We start from the raw sequence: 22,304 nt of genomic DNA on the forward strand, positions 1-22,304 counted from the left end.
TTATAATCCTTTAATGAAAATCATACTACCGGTAATACAATATGTGTAGCCCCCTAAATAATTAACTTATTTTAGTCCTACCTATATATAAAACAAAAATGCAACACCTATTATATACATATAGGTTTAACGGTGAGTATTCTCCAAAGAAGACTAGCTCTCATAACATTCACCATGGAAAAACACGCAAACATCAGTAGAACTAAAGTCCAGCTACATGTGTCTATTAAAAAGCACTTCGTTATATTTGGGGGAGGGAAGTATGTTAAGAGTCTTTTGAAATATTTTCCAAGATCCAACTGCTCCGACATCACTCTACACTCCCTTTCTTTCCACTCCACAGATCTTCTTTATATCTGTTTGCACTCTATAAGGCTACTATCTATAGAATATATGGTAAGGGAAGCTAAATGGTAGGCCTATCACTACAACCATTTCATGTGTTTTGAGAAATATAATTAAATTGTCTGCAATATTTAGAAAAAAAAATGTTTTGTAAAGCCAAGGAATCCTAAATATAATTTAACGTCAATAAGGACCTATAAATATTATAAAAATATATCACATGCTTTCCTTTTTTATTTTATCGGTCTACGTTTCGTTATTAGCGGAAGGATGCGAACCCTGGACCACGTAAAGTGAGTCCTGAGCGTGTACCGCACGAACAGTCAACATCTGCGAATGTGAATGTTTAGAAAAAAAAAAAAACATAAAAAAAAAAATAAAAAATAACAACTCTTTCCCCTACTTCAGGAGAAAACAAAGAAGGAAAGTGTGCAAGTGTAAGGGGGGGGGGGTATAGAGGTTCGGCCCTCGAAATTACGGATTCGCCGTCAGTTGAACTAAATGAACTCAATTACACCTGTATTCTTATTTATCCTGCATGATAGGCCTACTGCAAAAATATAATTCTTCCATTCATTATTTTGTTTCAAAAAGCGCGCCAAGATCATTGAATGTGTCAGATACGATACTTTTATTAAAACATTTTCTGTAAGCCTGATTTGAAAGCTACTATTGCTCTATATTAGGCCCGGGCATACATTATAACAAGTCGAGAACACATTGACCCGCTATGTCTGAGCCTTTGTTTATCAGTGTCTATGACTTTTATCTCCAGACATCAAGTGTGTAGAGTTAGGCTAATGTGTAGGGGCCTATCGAGAGCTGTGCTTGCACTCGCCAGTGTGCGGAGAGCAATGAGGAAAAGTTGGATGTGCTAAATAGTCCTGTTATTCTAACCTGTTTCACTCAAAATGTCTAAAGCAAAACCAAGTGTTGCTAAGGATTTTATTGCAGGGGGCAGTGGAGGTGTTTGCTTGACCGTGGCTGGTCATCCTTTGGATACAGTGAAGGTAATTATTAATTTATACCGTACTTCAACTTTGATCTTTTGTGCGAATGGTTTGAACTTTGATCGGATGAACATGTGTGTAGTCACAGCTGTTAAAAACTCGAACAACAGACAGTAATGAAAACCTGATTCGACTTAATTACTTTTTTTTTTTTAAACTTATCGGACGTTCCTTCAGAGAGTAAGGGGGAGCGATGGCCGAGTGGTTAAGCGCTTAAATTGGCTACCGAACCTGAGTTCCTGTGTTCGAATCTCGGTGAAGACTAGATTTTGAATTAACAGAATTTTAGGGCGCCCCTGAGTCCAGCCAACTCTAATGTGTAACTGACTTTAGTTGGGAAATTAAAGGCGGTTGGTCGTTGTGCTGGCCACATTATACCCTAGCGGCTCGTTAACCGTTTGCAATAGAAACAGATCTACACCATCTGCCCCATAGATCGCAAGGCGTGAAAGGGAAACTTTACTTTCAGAAAGTAAGATTATTACATCTTAATCTTAGCCCACACCTTCAGGAAATGGAACTATAAAGGGTTCAAACTCAAATTGGGTTTATCGTGACGATAGTCAGAAGCGCCTACAACACGACCAAGCAGCCATAGGCCTATGTAGAACATGCATCTAAAAATATGTTTTTTAAAACTCCCACAAAGAGGTAACATGTTCATTACTTAAAAACATCATTCGAAATTATTCCCTGTAGCCAACCGACATTGTCAATATTAGACCTATTATACAGTGATGCCCAAAATACGGCCCGCAGGCCAGATATCCGCCCGGTCAGCCCAAACAAAATGTTGAGAATTCCCTCTTTAAAAAGTTATAAAATGTATCTTTACCTATGTTAGAGCCTTAAAATTGTCTCTTTATCTGATGGATTATTAGGCTAGCTACCATGGCCTTTTAAACATTTCTGTGTTGTTTTTTTTTTAAATAGGATTCTAAATGTAGAATCTAACAGGAAAAGTGAACGGATCTTTACATTTTTGTGGAACATGATAATAAGCCAACATATTTGTTATGGAAAGAAAATGTGGCTATTTTAAAACAACGTCAACATATAAACTGATACGGCATTAGGCCTATATAACAAATATGATGGCATTCTTGGTTTGAGCCGCGAATAATAGATTGTTAAACTATGCCTATATATTGGAGGATCCATGAAAAAGAGAGAATAAAATGAGTCGGGTAATTATTAATTAAAAGCTAGCTACAATGTTGCCCAAAGAAGGCCTGAACACTGACCTGCAACGTCGCAACCCAGGGGCGTAACTAGGGATTTGGGGGCCCGGGGGATTGACCTCTTTAGGGACCCCTTGCATTTTGACATTCGACATATGACATGAGATAATTTACGCAAAAATATATAAGCCCCAAATCAAATTGGTTCAGTATATCAGTAAACTTAACAAAAAGTAATCATCAAGACTCTTTTAATGAATAATACCGTTGTTTATTAGTTAAATAATGCACAAGTGACAAATCTAAATTGATATCGCTTCACGTCGTGCATTCTGTGCAGCAAAGACATCTATAACATCAACTACATCGATACTTTCTAGTATTTGTGACTTCACTGACATTAAAACCATAATAAGCCTTTCTTGCGTCATTGTGCTCCTGAGATAGCTTTTGATGAACTTGAGCTTTGAGAATGATCTCTCACATGACGAAATGGAAGTGGCCTGAGTTAGTGGTATTCGGAGGAGGTTGCAAAGTTTGAGCACACGTAATTCCCATATGAAGGCTGTTTCCTCAATATGTCTATTGGTGATTGTATTACTGGTTTGTTGATGAAAAGTGCTCGTGCATCAATGACATTATTGAAAAAGCGATTTTCCATTTATTTCATCATACAAACAGGAAAAGTAGTACAGTTTGTCACAAGCATGTTGCAGAAAGCATGAAAGGGTACTAATTTCTTCTGCAGCTTCCCGTATATGCAGTCCAGACTTTTGTAGTTTCTTCCGAACTATATTAGGCTAATTGGGCGCAGAAGCTTTGACCAGAATTCAAGATAGGCAAAAAAATTCTTAATTTTCCACTGCATGAAGAAGATTCTGTGCTAATATTATTTGGTATTACGTCATTATTGGTTGTTTATGTTTTGTGCGAAAGCAAAAGGATTCAGAGCATACAAAAGTGGGAAAGATCCATATCTCGTTATGCTCGAGTATAGAAATACTCCGATAAGCGGACTGCCGTATTCACCATCACAACTGCTGACTCAAGGAATCATTCCAACTGATCCCAAACTATTGAAACCATCGGTAGCTGAAAATGCAGAGACATTACTCAACGAACGACAGATGAAAAGCAAAGTGAAATACAATGCAAAAGCTAGACTACCTAAAGATTATTCTGTCGGAGAGTTCGTCTAGGTCAAACATGGCAGAAAGCAGTTGTCATAAAAAAACATTCAGCACGCAGATCTTACATCATAAAGACAAACGATGGAAAAACATACAGAAGAAATCAACGCTTTTTGAATAAGAGTTTCGATGTTGACATCTCTGGGTACTATGATACAGATGAAGACAATGAACTGCAAACTGTTGGAACAAACGAATCAGACAGTTATAGACCAACGTCTAGAGAACTTGTTGTGCCATCAAGACAACCAGAAGTGGACGAATTGTTAAAGTTCCTAGTAGACAGGGCCGGCCTTAGGCCACTGCAGCCTATGCGGTCGCAGTGGGCACCGCGCTTTCATAGGCCCCGCGCTAATTCCAAGTGTACATTATTAAATTAAACAATTATAACGTATATAAAATAACGGTTTTCGCGACCTCCTGATTTTCCAGGGCCTCCAGGAAATCTCATGAAAAGGCAAAATATACGATAAAGTCCTGAACTTTTTTTGAATTTATTCAAATCTCCATAAGAATAGACGAAATTGACATTTTAGGGTGCCAATAAATAAAAAGTGGCTTTGCGAGCTTTCATTTGATAAAAATTTATTGCAAAGACGAAAGTAGGCCTATTTTCTAATTAAAAAAAAATAATTTTGACATTATGCTTATCCCTACCCAGACTAGGCCCCGCTAGTAGATATCACTCTTAAGAACTTTAAAAGGAAGGGTGTGATAATAACTTCAAAAGGAAGGATGTGTTATTATTATATGATATTACGTCATTATTTTTTGTTTATGTTTTGTGCGAAAGCAAAAGGATTATATGTAAATAAAAAGAGAGTTTCCATTGGATTGAGGAAAGATGAATAAAGGGGAAATAACTCGAGTGTGAAGTTTAATTCTGAAATTATAGACGCCAAAACCGAATAATGGACAATTTTAGCATTATTAAGAATAACGTTTAGATCTGTTATACTCGATTCTGTAAATTTTGCTTCAAGGTTAATTAGTGTAGCCATATAATACTCGCAATTTAGATCTATTATAATATTAGTAAAGGTAACAAGATACCTGGAATTCGCTGTATATCATGCAGTTTTATTCGTGGCAACGAAGTTTAAAATGTAAGACTTTAATTTTAAAAAAAATTGATCTCTGTCACTCTGTGGGAAAAAATATTTTTAAATGTCAACAAAGTCAACGTACTGATAGACATAGATCTAGGTTTAGTCTTTGTGATAAATTTAATCCATAAATGTTGAAAAAAAAGACACCCGTTGACACTATTTGTCAATCAAATATATTAATTTATGTATTTACAAATAAATTTCGGACACCCAGGTGGGGGCCCGGGGGGATTTTTAAATTCTCCCCCCATCCCCCGCCCCCCCCCCCTTAGTTACGCCACTGTCGCAACCTGTAGGCGGTGAAGAGTGGAGACCAACCTAGGTCTGTACGAGGTGGCGACTAGCTATTGGTCTAAACTGCGATGTTGCTGCGGTCATTGTTGTCATATATATATATAATTATGTATGTGTGTGTGTGTGCGTGCGCGCGCGTGTGTGGGTGGGTGTGTTATGTCAAGTAATATGCACGGCTCACTTTTACGTTCTAGCATAATATATATAGCCTATCTATCTATCCATCCATCCATCCATCCAATCCAATCCAATCCCATCCCATCCAATCCCATCCCATCCTATCCAATCCATATCCAATCCATATCCAATCCATATCCAATCCATATCCAATCCATATCCAATCCATATCCAATCCATATCCATATCCAATCCATATCCAATCCATATCCATATCCAATCCATATCCAATCCATATCCAATCCATATCCAATCCATATCCATATCCAATCCATATCCAATCTATAATCCATATCCAATCCATATCCAATCCATATCCATATCCAATCTATATCCAATCTATATCCAATCCATATCCATATCCAATCCATATCCAATCCATATCCATATCCAATCCATATCCAATCCATATCCAATCCATACCCATATCCAATCCATACCCATATCCAATCCATATCCAAATCCATTTCCAATCTATATCCATATCCAATCCATATCCAATCCATATCCAATCCATATCCAATCCATATCCAATCCATATCCATATCCATATCCAATCCATATCCATATCCATATCCAATCTATATCCAATCCATATCCAATCCATATCCAATCCATATCCATATCCAATCCATATCCATATCCAATCCATATCCAATCCATATCCAATCCATACCCATATCCAATCCATACCCATATCCAAATCCATTTCCAATCTATATCCATATCCAATCTATATCCATATCCAATCTATATCCATTCCATATCCAATCCATATCCATATCCAATCCATATCCAATCCATATCCCATCCAATCCATATCCCATCCAATCCATATCCCATCTAATCCATATCCCATCCAATCCATATCCCATCCAATCCATACCCCATCTAATCCATATCCCATCCAATCCATATCTCACCCAATCCATATCCCATCCAATCCATATCCCATCCAATCTATATCTTATCCAATCCATATCCCATCCAATCCATATCCAATGCATATCCATATCCATATCCAATCTATAATCCATATCCAATCCATATCCAATCCATATCCAATCCATACCCATATCCAATCCATACCCATATCCAATCCATATCCAAATCCATTTCCAATCTATATCCATATCCAATCTATATCCATTCCATATCCAATCCATATCCAATCCAAATCCAATCCATATCCAATCCATATCCAATCCATATCCCATCCAATCCATATCCCATCCAATCCATATCCAATCCATATATCCAATCCATATCCAATGCATATCCATATCCATATCCAATCTATAATCCATATCCAATCCATATCCAATCCATACCCAATCCATACCCATATCCAATCCATATCCATATCCAAATCCATTTCCAATCTATATCCATATCCAATCTATATCCATATCCAATCTATATCCATTCCATATCCAATCCATATCCATATCCAATCCATACCTAATCCATATCCCATCCAATCCATATCCCATCCAATCTATATCCCATCCAATCCATATCCCATCCAATCCATATCCAATGCATATCCATATCCAATCTATAATCCATATCCAATCCATATCCAATCCATATCCAATCCATACCCATATCCAATCCATACCCATATCCAATCCATACCCATATCCAATCCATACCCATATCCAATCTATATCCAATCCATATCCAATCCATATCCATATCCAATCCATATCCATATCCAATCCATATCCAATCAATACCCATATCCAATCCATACCCAAATCCAATCCATATCCATATCCAAATCCATTTCCAATCTATATCCATATCCAATCTATATCCATTCCATATCCAATCCATATCCAATCCATATCCAATCCATATCCCATCCAATCCATATCCCATCCAATCCATATCCCATCCAATCCATATCTCACCCAATCCATATCCCATCCAATCCATATCCCATCCAATCTATATCCCATCCAATCCATATCCCATCCAATCCATATCCAATCCATATCCAATGCATATCCATATCCATATCCAATCCATACCCATATCCAATCCATACCCATATCCAATCCATACCCATATCCAATCCATACCCATATCCAATATCCAATCCATACCCATATCCAATCCATACCCATATCCATATCCAATCTATATCCAATCCACATCCAATCCATATCCAATCCATATCCAATCCATATCCAATCCATACCCATATCCAATCCATACCCATATCCAATCCATATCCATATCCAAATCCATTTCCAATCTATATCCATATCCAATCTATATCCATTCCATATCCAATCCATATCCATACCCATATCCAATCCATACCCATATCCAATCCATATCCAATCCATATCCAATCCATACCCATATCCAATCCATACCCATATCCAATCCATATCCATATCCAAATCCATTTCCAATCTATATCCATATCCAATCTATATCCATTCCATATCCAATCCATATCCAATCCATATCCAATCCAATCCATATCCCATCCAATCCATATCCCATCCAATCCATATCTCACCCAATCCATATCCCATCCAATCCATATCCCATCCAATCTATATCCCATCCAATCCATATCCCATCCAATCCATATCCAATCCATATCCAATGCATATCCATATCCATATCCAATCTATAATCCATATCCAATCCATATCCAATCCATATCCAATCCATACCCATATCCAATCCATACCCATATCCATATCCAATCTATATCCAATCCATATCCAATCCATATCCAATCCATATCCAATCCATATCCATATCCAATCCATATCCAATCCATATCCAATCCATACCCATATCCAATCCATACCCATATCCAATCCATATCCATATCCAAATCCATTTCCAATCTATATCCATATCCAATCTATATCCATTCCATATCTAATCCATATCCAATCCATATCCCATCCAATCCATATCCCATCCAATCCATATCCCATCCAATCCATATCCCATCCAATCCATATTCAATCCATATCCATATCCAATCCATATCCATATCCAATCTATATCCAATCCATATCCAATCCATATCCATATCCAATCCATATCCATATCCAATCCATATCCAATCCATACCCATATCCAATCCATACCCATATCCAATCCATATCCATATCCAAATCCATTTTCAATCTATATCCATATCCAATCTATATCCATATCCAATCTATATCCATTCCATATCCAATCCATATCCATATCCAATCCATATCCGATCCATATCCCATCCAATCCATATCCCATCCATTCCATACCCCATCTAATCCATATCCCATCCAATCCATATCTCACCCAATCCATATCCCATCCAATCCATATCCCATCCAATCTATATCTTATCCAATCCACATCCCATCCAATCCATATCCAATGCATATCCATATCCAATCTATAATCCATATCCAATCCATATCCAATCCATATCCAATCCATACCCATATCCAATCCATACCCATATCCAATCCATATCCATATCCAAATCCATTTCCAATCTATATCCATATCCAATCTATATCCATTCCATATCCAATCCATATCCAATCCATATCCAATCCATATCCAATCCATATCCCATCCAATCCATATCCCATCCAATCCATATCCAATCCATATATCCAATCCATATCCAATGCATATCCATATCCAATCTATAATCCATATCCAATCCATATCCAATCCATATCCAATCCATATCCAATCCATATCCAATCCATACCCATATCCAATCCATACCCATATCCAATCCATATCCATATCCAAATCCATTTCCAATCTATATCCATATCCAATCTATATCCATATCCAATCTATATCCATTCCATATCCAATCCATATCCATATCCAATCCATATCCAATCCATATCCAATCCATATCCATATCCCATCCAATCCATATCCCATCCAATCCATATCTCATCCTATCCATACCCCATCTAATCCATATCCCATCCAATCCATATCTCACCCAATCCATATCCCATCCAATCCATATCCCATCCAATCTATATCCCATCCAATCCATATCCATATCCAATCCATACCCATATCCAATCCATACCCATATCCAATCCATATCCATATCCAAATCCATTTCCAATCTATATCCATATCCAATCTATATCCATATCCAATCTATATCCATTCCATATCCATTCCATATCCAATCCATATCCATATCCAATCCATATCCAATCCATATCCCATCCAATCCATATCCCATCCAATCCATATCCCATCCAATCCATATCCCATCCAATCCATACCCCATCTAATCCATATCCCATCCAATCCATATCTCACCCAATCCATATCCCATCCAATCCATATCCCATCCAATCTATATCCCACCCAATCCATATCCATATCCAATCCATATCCAATCCATACCCATATCCAATCCATACCCATATCCAATCCATATCCATATCCAAATCCATTTCCAATCTATATCCATATCCAATCTATATCCATATCCAATCTATACCCATTCCATATCCATATCCAATCCATATCCCATCCAATCCATATCCCATCCAATCCATATCCCATCTAATCCATATCCCATCCAATCCATATCCCATCCAATCCATATCCCATCCAATCCATATCCCATCCAATCCATATCTCACCCAATCCATATCCCATCCAATCCATATCCCATCCAATCTATATCCCATCCAATCCATATCCCATCCAATCCAATCCATCCAATCCATTTAATCCAATCCATCCAATCCAATCCATCCAGTCCATCCAATCCAATCCATCCAATCAAATCCATCCAATCCAATCCATCCAATCCATATATCCATCCAATCCATCTATATATCCATCCAATCCATCTATCTATCTATATATATATAGGCCCTATCTCAGTAGCGGCCTTAGGAGGTGGTAAGTGGGGAAACCGACCCAGGCCCCGCACCTGAGGGGGGCCCCGCGATCGGAGATTTTATTGTCGCCAACTTCAAAAACCAAATCAGTTCTCGCCCCGCCGCCGAGCACTATTTCTGGTATTGAAAGCCGCCGAGCACTATTTCTGGTATTGAAAGCCGCCGAGCACTATTTCTGGTATTGAAAGCCGCCGAGCACTATTTCTGGTATTGAAAGCCAACAAAATGCATATTCTGAGGTATCTACAGTGCATTATCTTGCTATTAAAAAGTTTTATTTCAAAAACCTAATGTGCTATTCTTACTGACTTAGACCCTCTCGCGCCGTTCGGCGCATTTTCTGGCAAGCTGTTTCCGCAACTCTTATTTTGCGTAATTCATTTTGTCGGAAAACATGTCCCGCAAAACCTCATGTGACGCTCTGTCACAACCTTACTAAGGATTCGACTCCCAGTTTGGCATATGATTTCTTTGATTTAGACCCGATCTCAATGACTGACTCCTAAAATCTGTCTTAGCCATCTTTGTTGAGACACATTTAATGATTTTCAATTTCGGCAGAAGACTATTCACACTTAATTAATGGAGCCCAAGCCACTGGTAGAAATCTGTAACCTTTCTTGACTACGCTCTTGTAATTACATGCCTGTATTTCGCTTTAGATTTTATATGGAAAAGGAAAGTTTTTTCGTCAAATCATCTGTTGAGGGGTTTTAAACTAAAAAATCTCTGTTTTTTTTTTTTTGTTTTGTTTTTAATTCAAAACCCAATTTAGCTACGATCATAGAATTTGGTGACTGTAGTTTGCTTTAAAATAATATTGAAGAGAGAGGTTTTCAATTCTAAACGCTCTGTAGGGGAATTTTAAACTCAAAACCATCTGGAGGGGTTTTAAAATTTAAAGAAAAAGCCATCTGGAGGAGGGGGATTTAAACTCAAAACCCCTTTGGCTACGCTCATAGATTTTATAGTGTGTAATTTGCTTTTTTTTATATTGAAGAGGTATACTTTTTAGCTTCAAACCCCAACTGGAAGGGGGAGGGGGGGTTAAACTCAAAACCCCTTTTGCTACGCTCATAGAATTTTGAGTGTGTAATTTGCTTTTTGTTTTATTGAAGATGGGGTTATCGTAAATTTTGGATGGGGTTTTAAAATCAAAATCTTCCTCAACTGTGCTGTTGGAATTTGGGGATTGTTGTTTGCATTTTTTTTGTTTTGTTTTATAGAAGAGGGGGATTTAACTGCAAAAACCTCTGATAGGGGGTTTAAAATTCAAAACCCCCTGTAGGGGGTTTTAAACTCAAAGCCCCCTGGTAGAGGGATTTGTATCTGAAAACCCCCTGATAGGGGTTTTTAAAATCTCAAAACCCCCTGGTAGGGGGATTTAAACTCAAAACCCCCTGGTAGAGGGTTTTTAACTCAAAACTGCCTCGGCTGTGCTGTGGTAAGTGATGATTTAGTATTAAAATCTCACCTAAAATAAACAAAATGAAAGCAAAAATCAGTCACATAAGTCCGTCCCCCCCCCCCTGCGCGGGGGGGGGGGGGAATTTCATTTCGGGGGGGGGGGGGTTGAACCCCAAGAACCCCCCCCCCCTGGCTACGCCCATGATATGTATAGATATCGTGCGGATGTGGGAAAACATGTGTCACCATGTTAAAAAAATTAAATATAGCCCTTCCGCAAAAGTCGGATCTGCGAAAGTGTAGGATGGGACCACTGCAATGTAGCTCTTATACCACACTTAATTCGTTCTTTTAGAACGTCCAATAGGCTTCAATTAGCAGAGTGAGAGAGGAGACATATATTAGTAGTGCGCGAGTGTTTTCCTTTTTATTTGCTTCTGTTAATGCAGAACAATTAAAATTATACAGTTTATAATGTAGGCCCTTCTTACGTAATGTAGCTACGTTTAATGTTCCATGTTTTTTTTTTTAGTAAAACTAAGGCCCACAGCTTAGAGGCGGACATACTGTATTGTTAGGCTTTATATATAGTCTACCCTTAAATTACTACTAAGGGCCCCGCACATTACGCTCACCCAGGGCCCCACGTACTGCTAAGGCTGCCCCTGCCCTATCTATATTTCCTCTAAATTTATAAGAAGCCTTTGATGGTGCCATTGCTTTTAGAACATACAGGCATAAAAGTAATAGCTGTTGTAATAAAACGGTATAAACAATTATAGGCCTACATCTTCAAGACAGAATATTGAATCAATATAGTAGGCATTTAGTAGCAATAACTTAATTGGAACCAAAACTTACACATACACATTTTACAAATACATCATAATAAAACAGGTCTACTCGGAAAGACAAAAAGATAAATGAATTACATTTCTTTATTCAATATTTTAAAACAAATTCGTTCGTGTTCCTTCTTCCATAGGCCCACCTATATATATATAGCTTGACATTAGAGCGGGTTACACCGTAGTTGCAAGAATATGTGTGGAAAAAATGATCGACTTAACAAATTTAGCCTAATTAGTCTTTAATTAACAATTGCATGTACGAGTACGTAGGGCCTACGGCTAGCACATGGATACACGTAGGACGTGATTGTCTTATGTTTGAATAAAGGTTGGGAATTTATAAGATAAGATCTTAATCTTTTTCCATTTTTTTTTCAAATGCCCCCCACCCCCCGGCTTTTATTTTTCTCTGTATAGCTACACCCCTGCATTCTAGACCTTTTGACATAGATCTCTATAAATTGTCAAGGTAGATAACTCTACTTGTCCAACTTTCTCTGTACTGTTGTAAGTCTTAGCTTAGCAGTTTAAAATTAGACATTTTCCATTAATGCTAAGTTCGAAGTCTGAGATTCACTCTCACTAGACTAAATTCAAAATGACGAAACACAAACCAAGTGCTATTAAAGATTTTACTGCAGGCGGTGTTGGAGGTGTTTGTACAGTTGTTGCAGGCCACCCTTTAGACACTGTCAAGGTAAAAGATTAAATGTAAAAGTTTTATTAAAAAATATTAATATTAAAACTAGCCAAACAAGACCACTCAGTGACTCACATCAGTCATCACTGATCAGTCACTCACTGAGACTCACTCACACAGTTGACACAGTCACTAGTGTCACTAGTGATGCCCTGATTGGGCCTGATGGGAACTAAACTAACTTTTTAAGTTAAAGTAAAACTAGTAGTTTTCAAGTAAAATAAAGTAGTTAAACTAAAAGTTATCATGAATTTCAAAATATATATATATATATATATATAGTAGCTTCTTATATTAGGCACAGCTCATCGAATTCTCCTTTAAGAAACACATCGCTTTTTTTGTTTATAATTAATTTGTTTTTATGTTTGGAGCTAAAAACGACGTTTCGGGACAGTGCATGTCCAATTTTAGATAAGTTCCTGAATTTTTGTTCTGCTTTTCCAAAGCAGATGGCAGTTTTTTAGATTCTCGGTAACCAAGTATGTAAAGCTATTGTTTTAACCTCCCCTGGCAATTCATACCCATATAAGGGATGAAAGCTATATTATGAGCCTGTTTGATCGTAGGCTGGTGGATCTATCAAAATAAGCTTCCAAACATCTTTAGAAAGACATTCCAATCACATTCATACTGTTAGCTGTTAAATAAAATTAAAAAAGGAGGTGTTTCAATGAATAATAATGAATTAAACACATTCTCCTATAGTGCACAAGGCAAAATCGTAATAAGAAATATTATTGGGATTAATAAATCTATGATTTTTTTAAATAAATAAATGTGACCTAGATCGAGATATCTAGAATATATAATTTATGAATGAAAGAAAAAGTGCGGGCTGCTAATTTGAAGCCAGAGACCATGCCCACTGCAGGTGATCACGCCATGCGAGCGCTGGTGGTGAGGAGAGGTATACACTAAGCGTGTAGTGTCACAACCTATCATACAGGCAGTGGAGGGAAGGGGGAGAGAGTCATGAAAAGAATTATAAGCATCTATGGGAGGGAGGGGATGTTAAGGTGTTACAAAACGAACATCCAAATTATGAAAAGAAGAGGGTCCTTGAATGGGAATTAAAAGAAAGAGACAGAGAATACATGTAGCCTAATTGAAAATATCATGTTTATTAAATTATAATAATTAATTTATAGATCTATAATTATATAGATTTATTTCTGTCTGTTTCTACACATAGATTATATAGGTAAGGCATATATGTATATATATATCTAGAGAGAGAGAGAGAGGGAGGCAATATACTATAAATACATATTGCAGAAGTGAATCTACTTCTTTTAATACAATCTAAATAATTTTTAATTAACACAGATATAATTTATTAGCAATAACATAGTGGTGTTTCTTAACGGTGCTCGATGTGCGCTAAAGGAGAAAGCACAAAAACTGCGTTTATTATAGGAGCATGAAGTGACCTGATTTATTTTAAAATAAAATCTTGACTACGAGTGGTAATTCAAAGAGACACAGCTATTTTTATAGTCCTTTAGTTGCAGAATAAGAATCTGCTTTCAGTTTTTTTGTAAGTTAAACAGTCACCAAATAAAAAAATAAAATAAAAATTTGACCTAGTTCCCGAATACGGTGTGCCTAATATAAGAATCTACTATATATAGTTAAACTAAAAGCTAAAGAAAATTAATTAAACTGTTCATAACTTTAGTTACTTTTTTTTCTGGGGGGGGGGGGGAGGGGGGAGATTTGAAGTAGAGACCTATATACATAATATAGAAATAATCATCCGACTGTATGTCGAGGGTAATAGTAATATTTATTAATATTTATCCATAATAAAATCAGTAATATTAAGGAATATGTTTCTTACATAAACGTTAATGCACAATAAAAAAAAAAAAGGCCTAAATAAATAAGTGTGCTTGTATTTTTATCTTATCTTATATAATACAGACGTTACTTAAAAAAAGAAGATGACGTCCTACGCGTCATGCATTTAGTCATGCATATTAACCAATGACTTAAATTCTGCCAAGTCACTGGTTTTCCTGGCTAGCTCAGGCAACCCATTCCATGCTTTAATAGCACAAGGGAAGAAGGAGTATTTAAAACCTTTAGAAAATGGTACTCTTTTTTAAAATTATAATATCTTATTATATAACGGAAAATCTTACTTATAATACCAGTAAAGTTTAAAATCTCATTAAATAACATAGATTTAGAATTTTAAATTTAGATCTAGTAACCAAAGAAATAGAAACGAAATTGTTGGAGTTTTAAGAAACATTTGACTTTTATAACTATTTTATAGTGTAAAATACATGCTTGACTAACCATGCCTATGTGCTATTTTCTTGTCTGATTACTAAAACTACAACTAACACTATTGCATAAACGTTAAACGTGCAAGGGAAAAAAAAAACTAGGGTGGTCTTGTCATTATGGACTGCACACTCAGTAGACTATAAAAAGCCTACACGTGTACTTCTATCTGGTCAGGTTGTTGAAATCAGTCTAACACACCGTCTATTTACTTTCTGGGCAGGGAGTGAGGGAGGGTGTAAAGATATATCTACGAACATGCTTGACTAGCCATGCCAGTGTGTTATTTTCTTGTCTGACCTCTCCACATTAAGCAAACACTATTGCATAACGCTTAATAAAAAAAATGCAGGGTAGTCATGTAGTATTATCGACTACACACTCACAGTACACTAGGCCTACATGTGTATGTCTATCTGACCAGGTTTTAAATTCGGTTGGACACAGTCTATTTACTTTTTATGGTCAGAGAGGGTGTGGATTAAGATTTTTTTTCTATAGTTGGTTATCATCTACTAATGATCTTAGATTTATATAGGCCTAGCTGTGGATTTAGACTTAGATAGACATCTCTATAATAAGTCTTAAGACTATTAAAAGGGTGTACTTGATTTTTCTGCAGTTAAAAATATATTGTTTGCCGCAAATGAATTGATTAAAACCACTAAATATTGACCTAACTCACTAATCAGATTCCCACTATAAACAGAAATTAAACACCACCCTGTGGCTCACAAAAAAATTTGGAACAACCCCATTCATAATATTGCATAGAAGCTTTTGGCAAAAATGTTTAACATTTTATAATACTGCTACTTTCAAGACACCCATAACTTCTACCAGCATCTTACTTTACCCTCTTCAAATGCAGACTGACTAAATAGTTGTTAACTGCATCATTGTTTTTTATAATTAAAGTTATTGATATCACATGATCGTTGTGCTGGCTACATGACAACCTCGCTAACTGTAGGCCACAAAAACAGATGAACTTTACATCATCTGCCCTATAGACCACAAAGTCTGAAAGGGGAACTAGTTAGGTCAGGTTCACATCTAACTTTACATTCACTTTCACCTATCCTTTGATCTGCGGGAAAGTTGGGGCACTACACAAGATCTGTTAACCTTCTTTCTCCATTCTTATCTCTCATTTGTCTGATAGAATTTCATTAGGATGTTCTTTCTGAAAATATTGAAGCCTGCCTGGGTGGACCACTTCGGGGGCCGATTTTGAGTTTGTGTTTCCACACAAACTGTCTTTTGTAACCTTGTTTTTTTTTTACATTTAAAGGCTTATTAGTTTTTAAAAGCCCCCTAGACCACACCCTATCCATTAAAAAAAATGCAGATAATATCTTATCATCGTGATTTTCATGCTTAATGACAAAATCAGTGACATTTTTGACATATTATATTATATAATTAAATTTTACTATTTTACTACTCAAGAATAGAGCAATTCAAACAAGTAAAATCATTTGCATCAGACAAGTATTTAATATAAAATAATTATATAAATAAAATAGAGCATTTAAAAAAAAATAATTCTTGACATAAATATCCATTGAAATATTATATATATCAATTTTAGATAGAGATTATAAATAAAGTCTAAATTAGCATATTATTTATCAAAATACTTCTATCTTGCAACTAGATCTAGATTCTAGGTATTATTCACTCTAATCTAGACCAGCATTTCTCAAACTGGTCTAGGGGCTGGGGCCCGCCCCCTTCACCTGGCCTCTGAAAAGAGGTTGGGAGGCGCTAGGCCTGTCAATTTACTTTTCTAAGCAACAAAAAGTAATGCATTTTGATTGTCAAGATCTACTATAGATATAGATTTCAAATCTATGTTTCTATATTAACTAAGTAAAATGACAATATTTAGAAAATTAAAATATTTTAACCCAATCGCTATTATTGCAACCAAATGCACCCAATCCCATACGCTACTAATGCGCCAAAACATGTCCCCCACAATATGACTGGCATCTAGCTCTTGTTTCCCTGCTTGTAGTGTGGTGTTATTTTAAGCTTGCTGATAAATGTTGGAGAGTACCAGCACTACGCACTAACTGTTGTGATGGAAATGGGTGGGGGTGGGTTGCACCAACTATGAAAAAAACAGGCACAAATTTTGATCTTTACTTACTTTTATTTTTCAATTGTCAAAAACATTATCTAAAATCCATTTCTCTTGATTTTTTTGTTGTAATTATCTATGGTACTTATAAAGATTTTTGTTTGTTAAGTGACTTGTAATTTGGAGTTAACTTTTTGAGCTTAGTATTCCAAGCCACTGAGGTAGCTTAGGTGTCTAGTAGTGTTTGGTTTGAATAATAATGTTGTTTCATCTCTTCTAAGAAGGACCTATATGTATGTAAGCACAAGAAGCATCTTCAGCAATATCCACACAAAACTTTTTGAAGAAGACATTTTAAAATGTGACTCTTCTTATGCCAATATGGCACCCCCATGACTCTCATACATTGTTATGTTGACTACTTTTGCATCAACAAAAAAATGAGATCTTACTTAACTCTAAGATGATCTTAGGACGATTATGGCCATTATAGACGTACATGCACTATGTATACCAGTTATGTCCATCGCTTGACAGTATTGACCAGTACTGAGATATATGCATATTGTCCCCTATCTCAACCTTTTTTGACCTGAACTCTTCATACAGTGTAGTCCCAATAATCCAAAAGTTGCACACGTTACACAATAGGTAGTAGCAGCCCTACACATATATATTGACTCAATGGTAAGATTTACCTCTAATCATTCTTATCTAATTCTAGTACATATTTTATGTTTAAAATCCAAAATGGCCATTTTTTTTTCTGTTAGGATATAATTATTCTTCAAATTTGAAGAACATCTGAAACATGTAAAACATTTTAGGTCTCTACATATCAAAGTTATATCATGACATCTCTTTTTAGAATAGGTGTTTGGTGCACCTTGTCTATTTCCACTTTCAAGAAATAAAAAAATTTCTTATACCAATATCTTTTTCCCAACTTGAAAACTTTAGCACATAAACCTTTTTTTTTTCCAGCACTTCAATAAGACCAATTAAAGCTCTTCACTAAATCCATCAATATCTTTATTGTTTTCAAAGAGAATGTACTCTTGTAAAATGTGGTCAATATGCAAGCTTGGAATACTGATTTAATGTGAACTGAAAAGCACTATAACTTTTATTTAACTCATCCTGAAAAACAATCCTATAATTGGTAACAAAAGTAGTAGGTGCGGTTGAAAGGGGTTAAGTCTGAATGGATGTGTGTTACTTTATACAGCAGCAAGAAACTTAACAGAGATTTTAAACGTTTTTTATCAAGCCTAAAAAAAACAACTGTTAACATCATTTTTTTTAATTCTCGCTAATTCTCATTCAGTTTTTCAATCAATTGAATCTTATATGGTTAGGCTTTAAAAAGAGTGCTGATGTGTCATGTACCACAACTAATGGATCAAGTAATAGCACTTAGCTAATGGGAGAAACTGATCTCAGTATATTTTAAAAGTGTGAAAACTATATCAGCTGTGCATATAATATGTCATTATTATATGTCATTTGTAACAGAGTATGTGGGGAATAAACTTGAAGGGAAGCTTGAGGGCTCAATTGAATTGTCTACTGTATTTTATTGTAAAGCTTATATCAACTCCAAAAAAAAAAAAATGGGAATCAACAAAAAAACTAAAACAAATTAATTCCACTTATCTTATTCATGGTAAACCGGTAACACAGACTAAAAATGCAAAATACCTAGGTGTTATAATAAATGAAAAACTGTCATGGAATCACCATATTGATGAAGCTATCAAAAAATCAAACAAAGCATTAGGGTTTATTAAAAGAAATTTCTATAAATCAAATAAGAACATAAAACTAAAATGTTATTTAACCTTGGTTAGGCCAATAATAAATATGCATCCTCTGAAAACATTAAGAAACTGGAACAGACACAAAATAGAGCAGTGAGATTCATAACTAATTAATAAATCATTTAGTACTGTCACGTACACTGTATCTATATTTAGCCCAAGGTTGTCGGCAGAATTTCAGCCACCTCAGGAATTTTACATCACGCAACAAAATTATGTTTTGAAATAAATGTGATTTTTCAGAAATATCAATTATTGTACATTGAGATGCATTTATTGGTCAGATTTTAACCAAGCGGCAAAGAGATATTTAGTCACATGGCAAAACGCCCAAAGCTCTGTAAGCTTGGAGATATTACCGCCAGTGTCGTGCGGAACGTGTTAGAGAGAAGATGTACTAAAGTCTCATGTTGGAACTCAAAGAATGATGACATGTTTATATTATTGTGTAGATCGTTTAAACCAGTAGAGATTTAATTTGAGTTTTATTCTATCACAGTATATCATTGTAATTATTTGTGAATAGCTTTTCCAAGTTCTGAATTAAAGTATTTGTTTTAGACAAAGAGAAGTTTCTTCATTGAATTTAATAATAACATACTTAGATCGTCTTATTGACTAGCGACTTCTAGATGATCCTCTTATCAACTAGCAACTTCTAGATGATCCTCTTTAACAACTGGCAACTTCTAAATGATCATCTTATCAACTGACGATTTCTAAATCCTCGGCAACCGCGATCATAGCCTAGATCGCAACAAGTACTAATTAATTAATTTTGTATTATATAGCAGAAAGGAAATTTTCAGATATATAGTAGTACTTAATTGTTTGCTTAAAAAGTATTATTTTTTTCTATTTCTTGTGAATAGGTTGAATTATGGTTGATGTTAAAATGTTTGTTTCATTTGCTAAAAGTCTATTTATTTGTATACCTGAACCTGTGGTCTAAAATACTGACTTTTATTTGTTTACACAATAGGAATTAAAGGCAAGCCTTTTACCTAGCAGTTGTATAATCTACTGCTAAAACTGTCCATTTCTCTATCTGATATTCAGTAAAAAAGCACAAATTGTTTAATGGCATCTAATTTGTTGATTAAAAGAAAATGCTCTTGTTTGTTAATTTTAAATCCATACATTTCAAAGTATGTATAGTACTTATGTAAAAAAAGTAAAGTTTCCCGTTCAGACCTTGCAATCTATAGGGCAGATGATGTTAAGGTCATCTAATTCTTTGGCCAAGGGTGTCATGTGGCCAGCACAATGACCAACCGCTTTACTTTCCCCAACGAAAGTCAGGTACCCATTAGAGTTGGGTGGACTCAGAGGAGCCCTAAAAGTCCAGGAATTCGAAATCCCAGTCTTTACTGAATCGAATCCAGGACCCCAGATTCGGAAGCCAAGCACTTAACCACTCAGTCACTGTGCCCTAATAGTACTTATGACTATATTATAATGTTGAGGAGCATGATGCTATGTGGGACTCTAGTGTATACATTTTAATAATATAATCATTATAATCTTGATCTGCAAGGAAATTTCTTTTACAAATTACCAGTATGCATTACACATAACAATATGTTGTAAGAGCAAAAATGTATGTGATAGCACATAAAATATGTTCATACCCCAGTTCCTCTTAAACATTAGATGTGAAATTTACAACAGTTAGTTCAATGATTTGATAGTTTTTTTATGTGTGTCAGAATCTGAAACCACATTTTTTTTTATCATTAGCTTTTCTAATTTGTACATTTTTACCTAAAACTTTTAACAATCAACGCTTTTTTTAAAAGGTTCGCTTGCAGACGATGCCAAAACCTGAACCTGGCCAGGCCCCCATGTTTAAAGGCACATTTGATTGTTTAGCAAAAACAATTAGAAAAGAGGTTAGTATGAAATGTTGACATTGCTATGTTTTAGGGTTCAAAGAAACTCACCAATGATCCAGTCTAGCTCTTACAACCATCTTCACAGAACACACAATCTACTAGCTCAGTCTAGTATAAATGAGATGACAATCCACTGAAATCAAAACTATAATCCACAGAATGTCTTTCCTTTTATTCTATGACTCCATCACAAATCACTGAAACCTTTTCTCCCTGTTCTTCTACATGCCCACAAATGCGCATAACTGCATGAGGTTTTCACTCAGTCACACACACACAAATTGTCCTCATTACGATCCTTCTGTGTTTTGGTAAGTAAAGGAATTTATTAATGGATTCTGAAATGTTGATTAGGAGGATATAGCATGGTATCAATAATATTATTCTGGCATTATAATTTACATACACTTTAAAAAATATTTGAAAATGTATTAATTAATATAATGCATTGCCATTTTTTTTTGTTAACCAGGGCTTCTTTGGTCTGTATAAAGGAATGGCTGCTCCCATAACTGGAGTCGCACCAATATTTGCAGTTTGTTTCTTAGGTTTTGGTATCGGGAAAAGAATTCAACAGAAGCATGACGACGAGGAGCTAACGTAAGCATTTCTTAATTCTTTTAATTGACATAGATCTATCAGTAACAGTCAAAGTTTGATGGATGAAAGTCTTTAGTCATTAGTTGACTAGGATATTTTTGGACTATTTAATTCACTCACCCATTTATTATTAGGCATCCATCACATGACATATTTGCTTACTCTTAGGATATTATTGGTCTGGGTATGCTCATGAACTGAGGTTCTGGTTTCAAATCCTGGTGAAGACTGGGATTTTTAATTTTGAAATCTTTGGGCTCCTCTGAGTCCACCCCACTCTAATGGGTGACTGACATTAGTCAGGAAAAATCAAAAGCGGTTGGCCATTGTGCTGGCCACACGACTCCCTCGTTAACTGTTCGCCACAGAAACAGATGACCTTTACATCATCTACCCTATAGATCACAAGGTCTGAA

The 22,304-nt window shown here is 35.7% G+C and overlaps 1 protein-coding gene across 2 annotated transcripts in view; it reads left to right on the forward strand.

Annotated features, from left to right (window-relative positions):
• The first annotated feature begins 1,132 nt into the window (after positions 1-1,132).
• Positions 1,133-22,304, forward strand: part of LOC106054135 (mitochondrial carnitine/acylcarnitine carrier protein-like) — a 28,265-nt gene continuing 7,093 nt past the window's right edge. Inside the window, exons 1-3 of one of the 2 annotated variants that reach the window (XM_013209884.2) lie at positions 1,133-1,355; positions 21,193-21,285; positions 21,761-21,888. In XM_013209884.2, the coding sequence (XP_013065338.1) occupies positions 1,257-1,355; positions 21,193-21,285; positions 21,761-21,888 (320 nt within the window). In that variant the 5' untranslated portion in view covers positions 1,133-1,256. Of the gene's footprint in view, positions 1,356-13,021; positions 13,187-21,192; positions 21,286-21,760; positions 21,889-22,304 lie in introns of those variants that run through there. The other variant, XM_013209885.2, reaches the window with a different exon arrangement.

This window comes from Biomphalaria glabrata, chromosome 4, assembly GCF_947242115.1.
Source record: "Biomphalaria glabrata chromosome 4, xgBioGlab47.1, whole genome shotgun sequence".
Lineage (NCBI taxonomy): Eukaryota > Metazoa > Mollusca > Gastropoda > Planorbidae > Biomphalaria > Biomphalaria glabrata.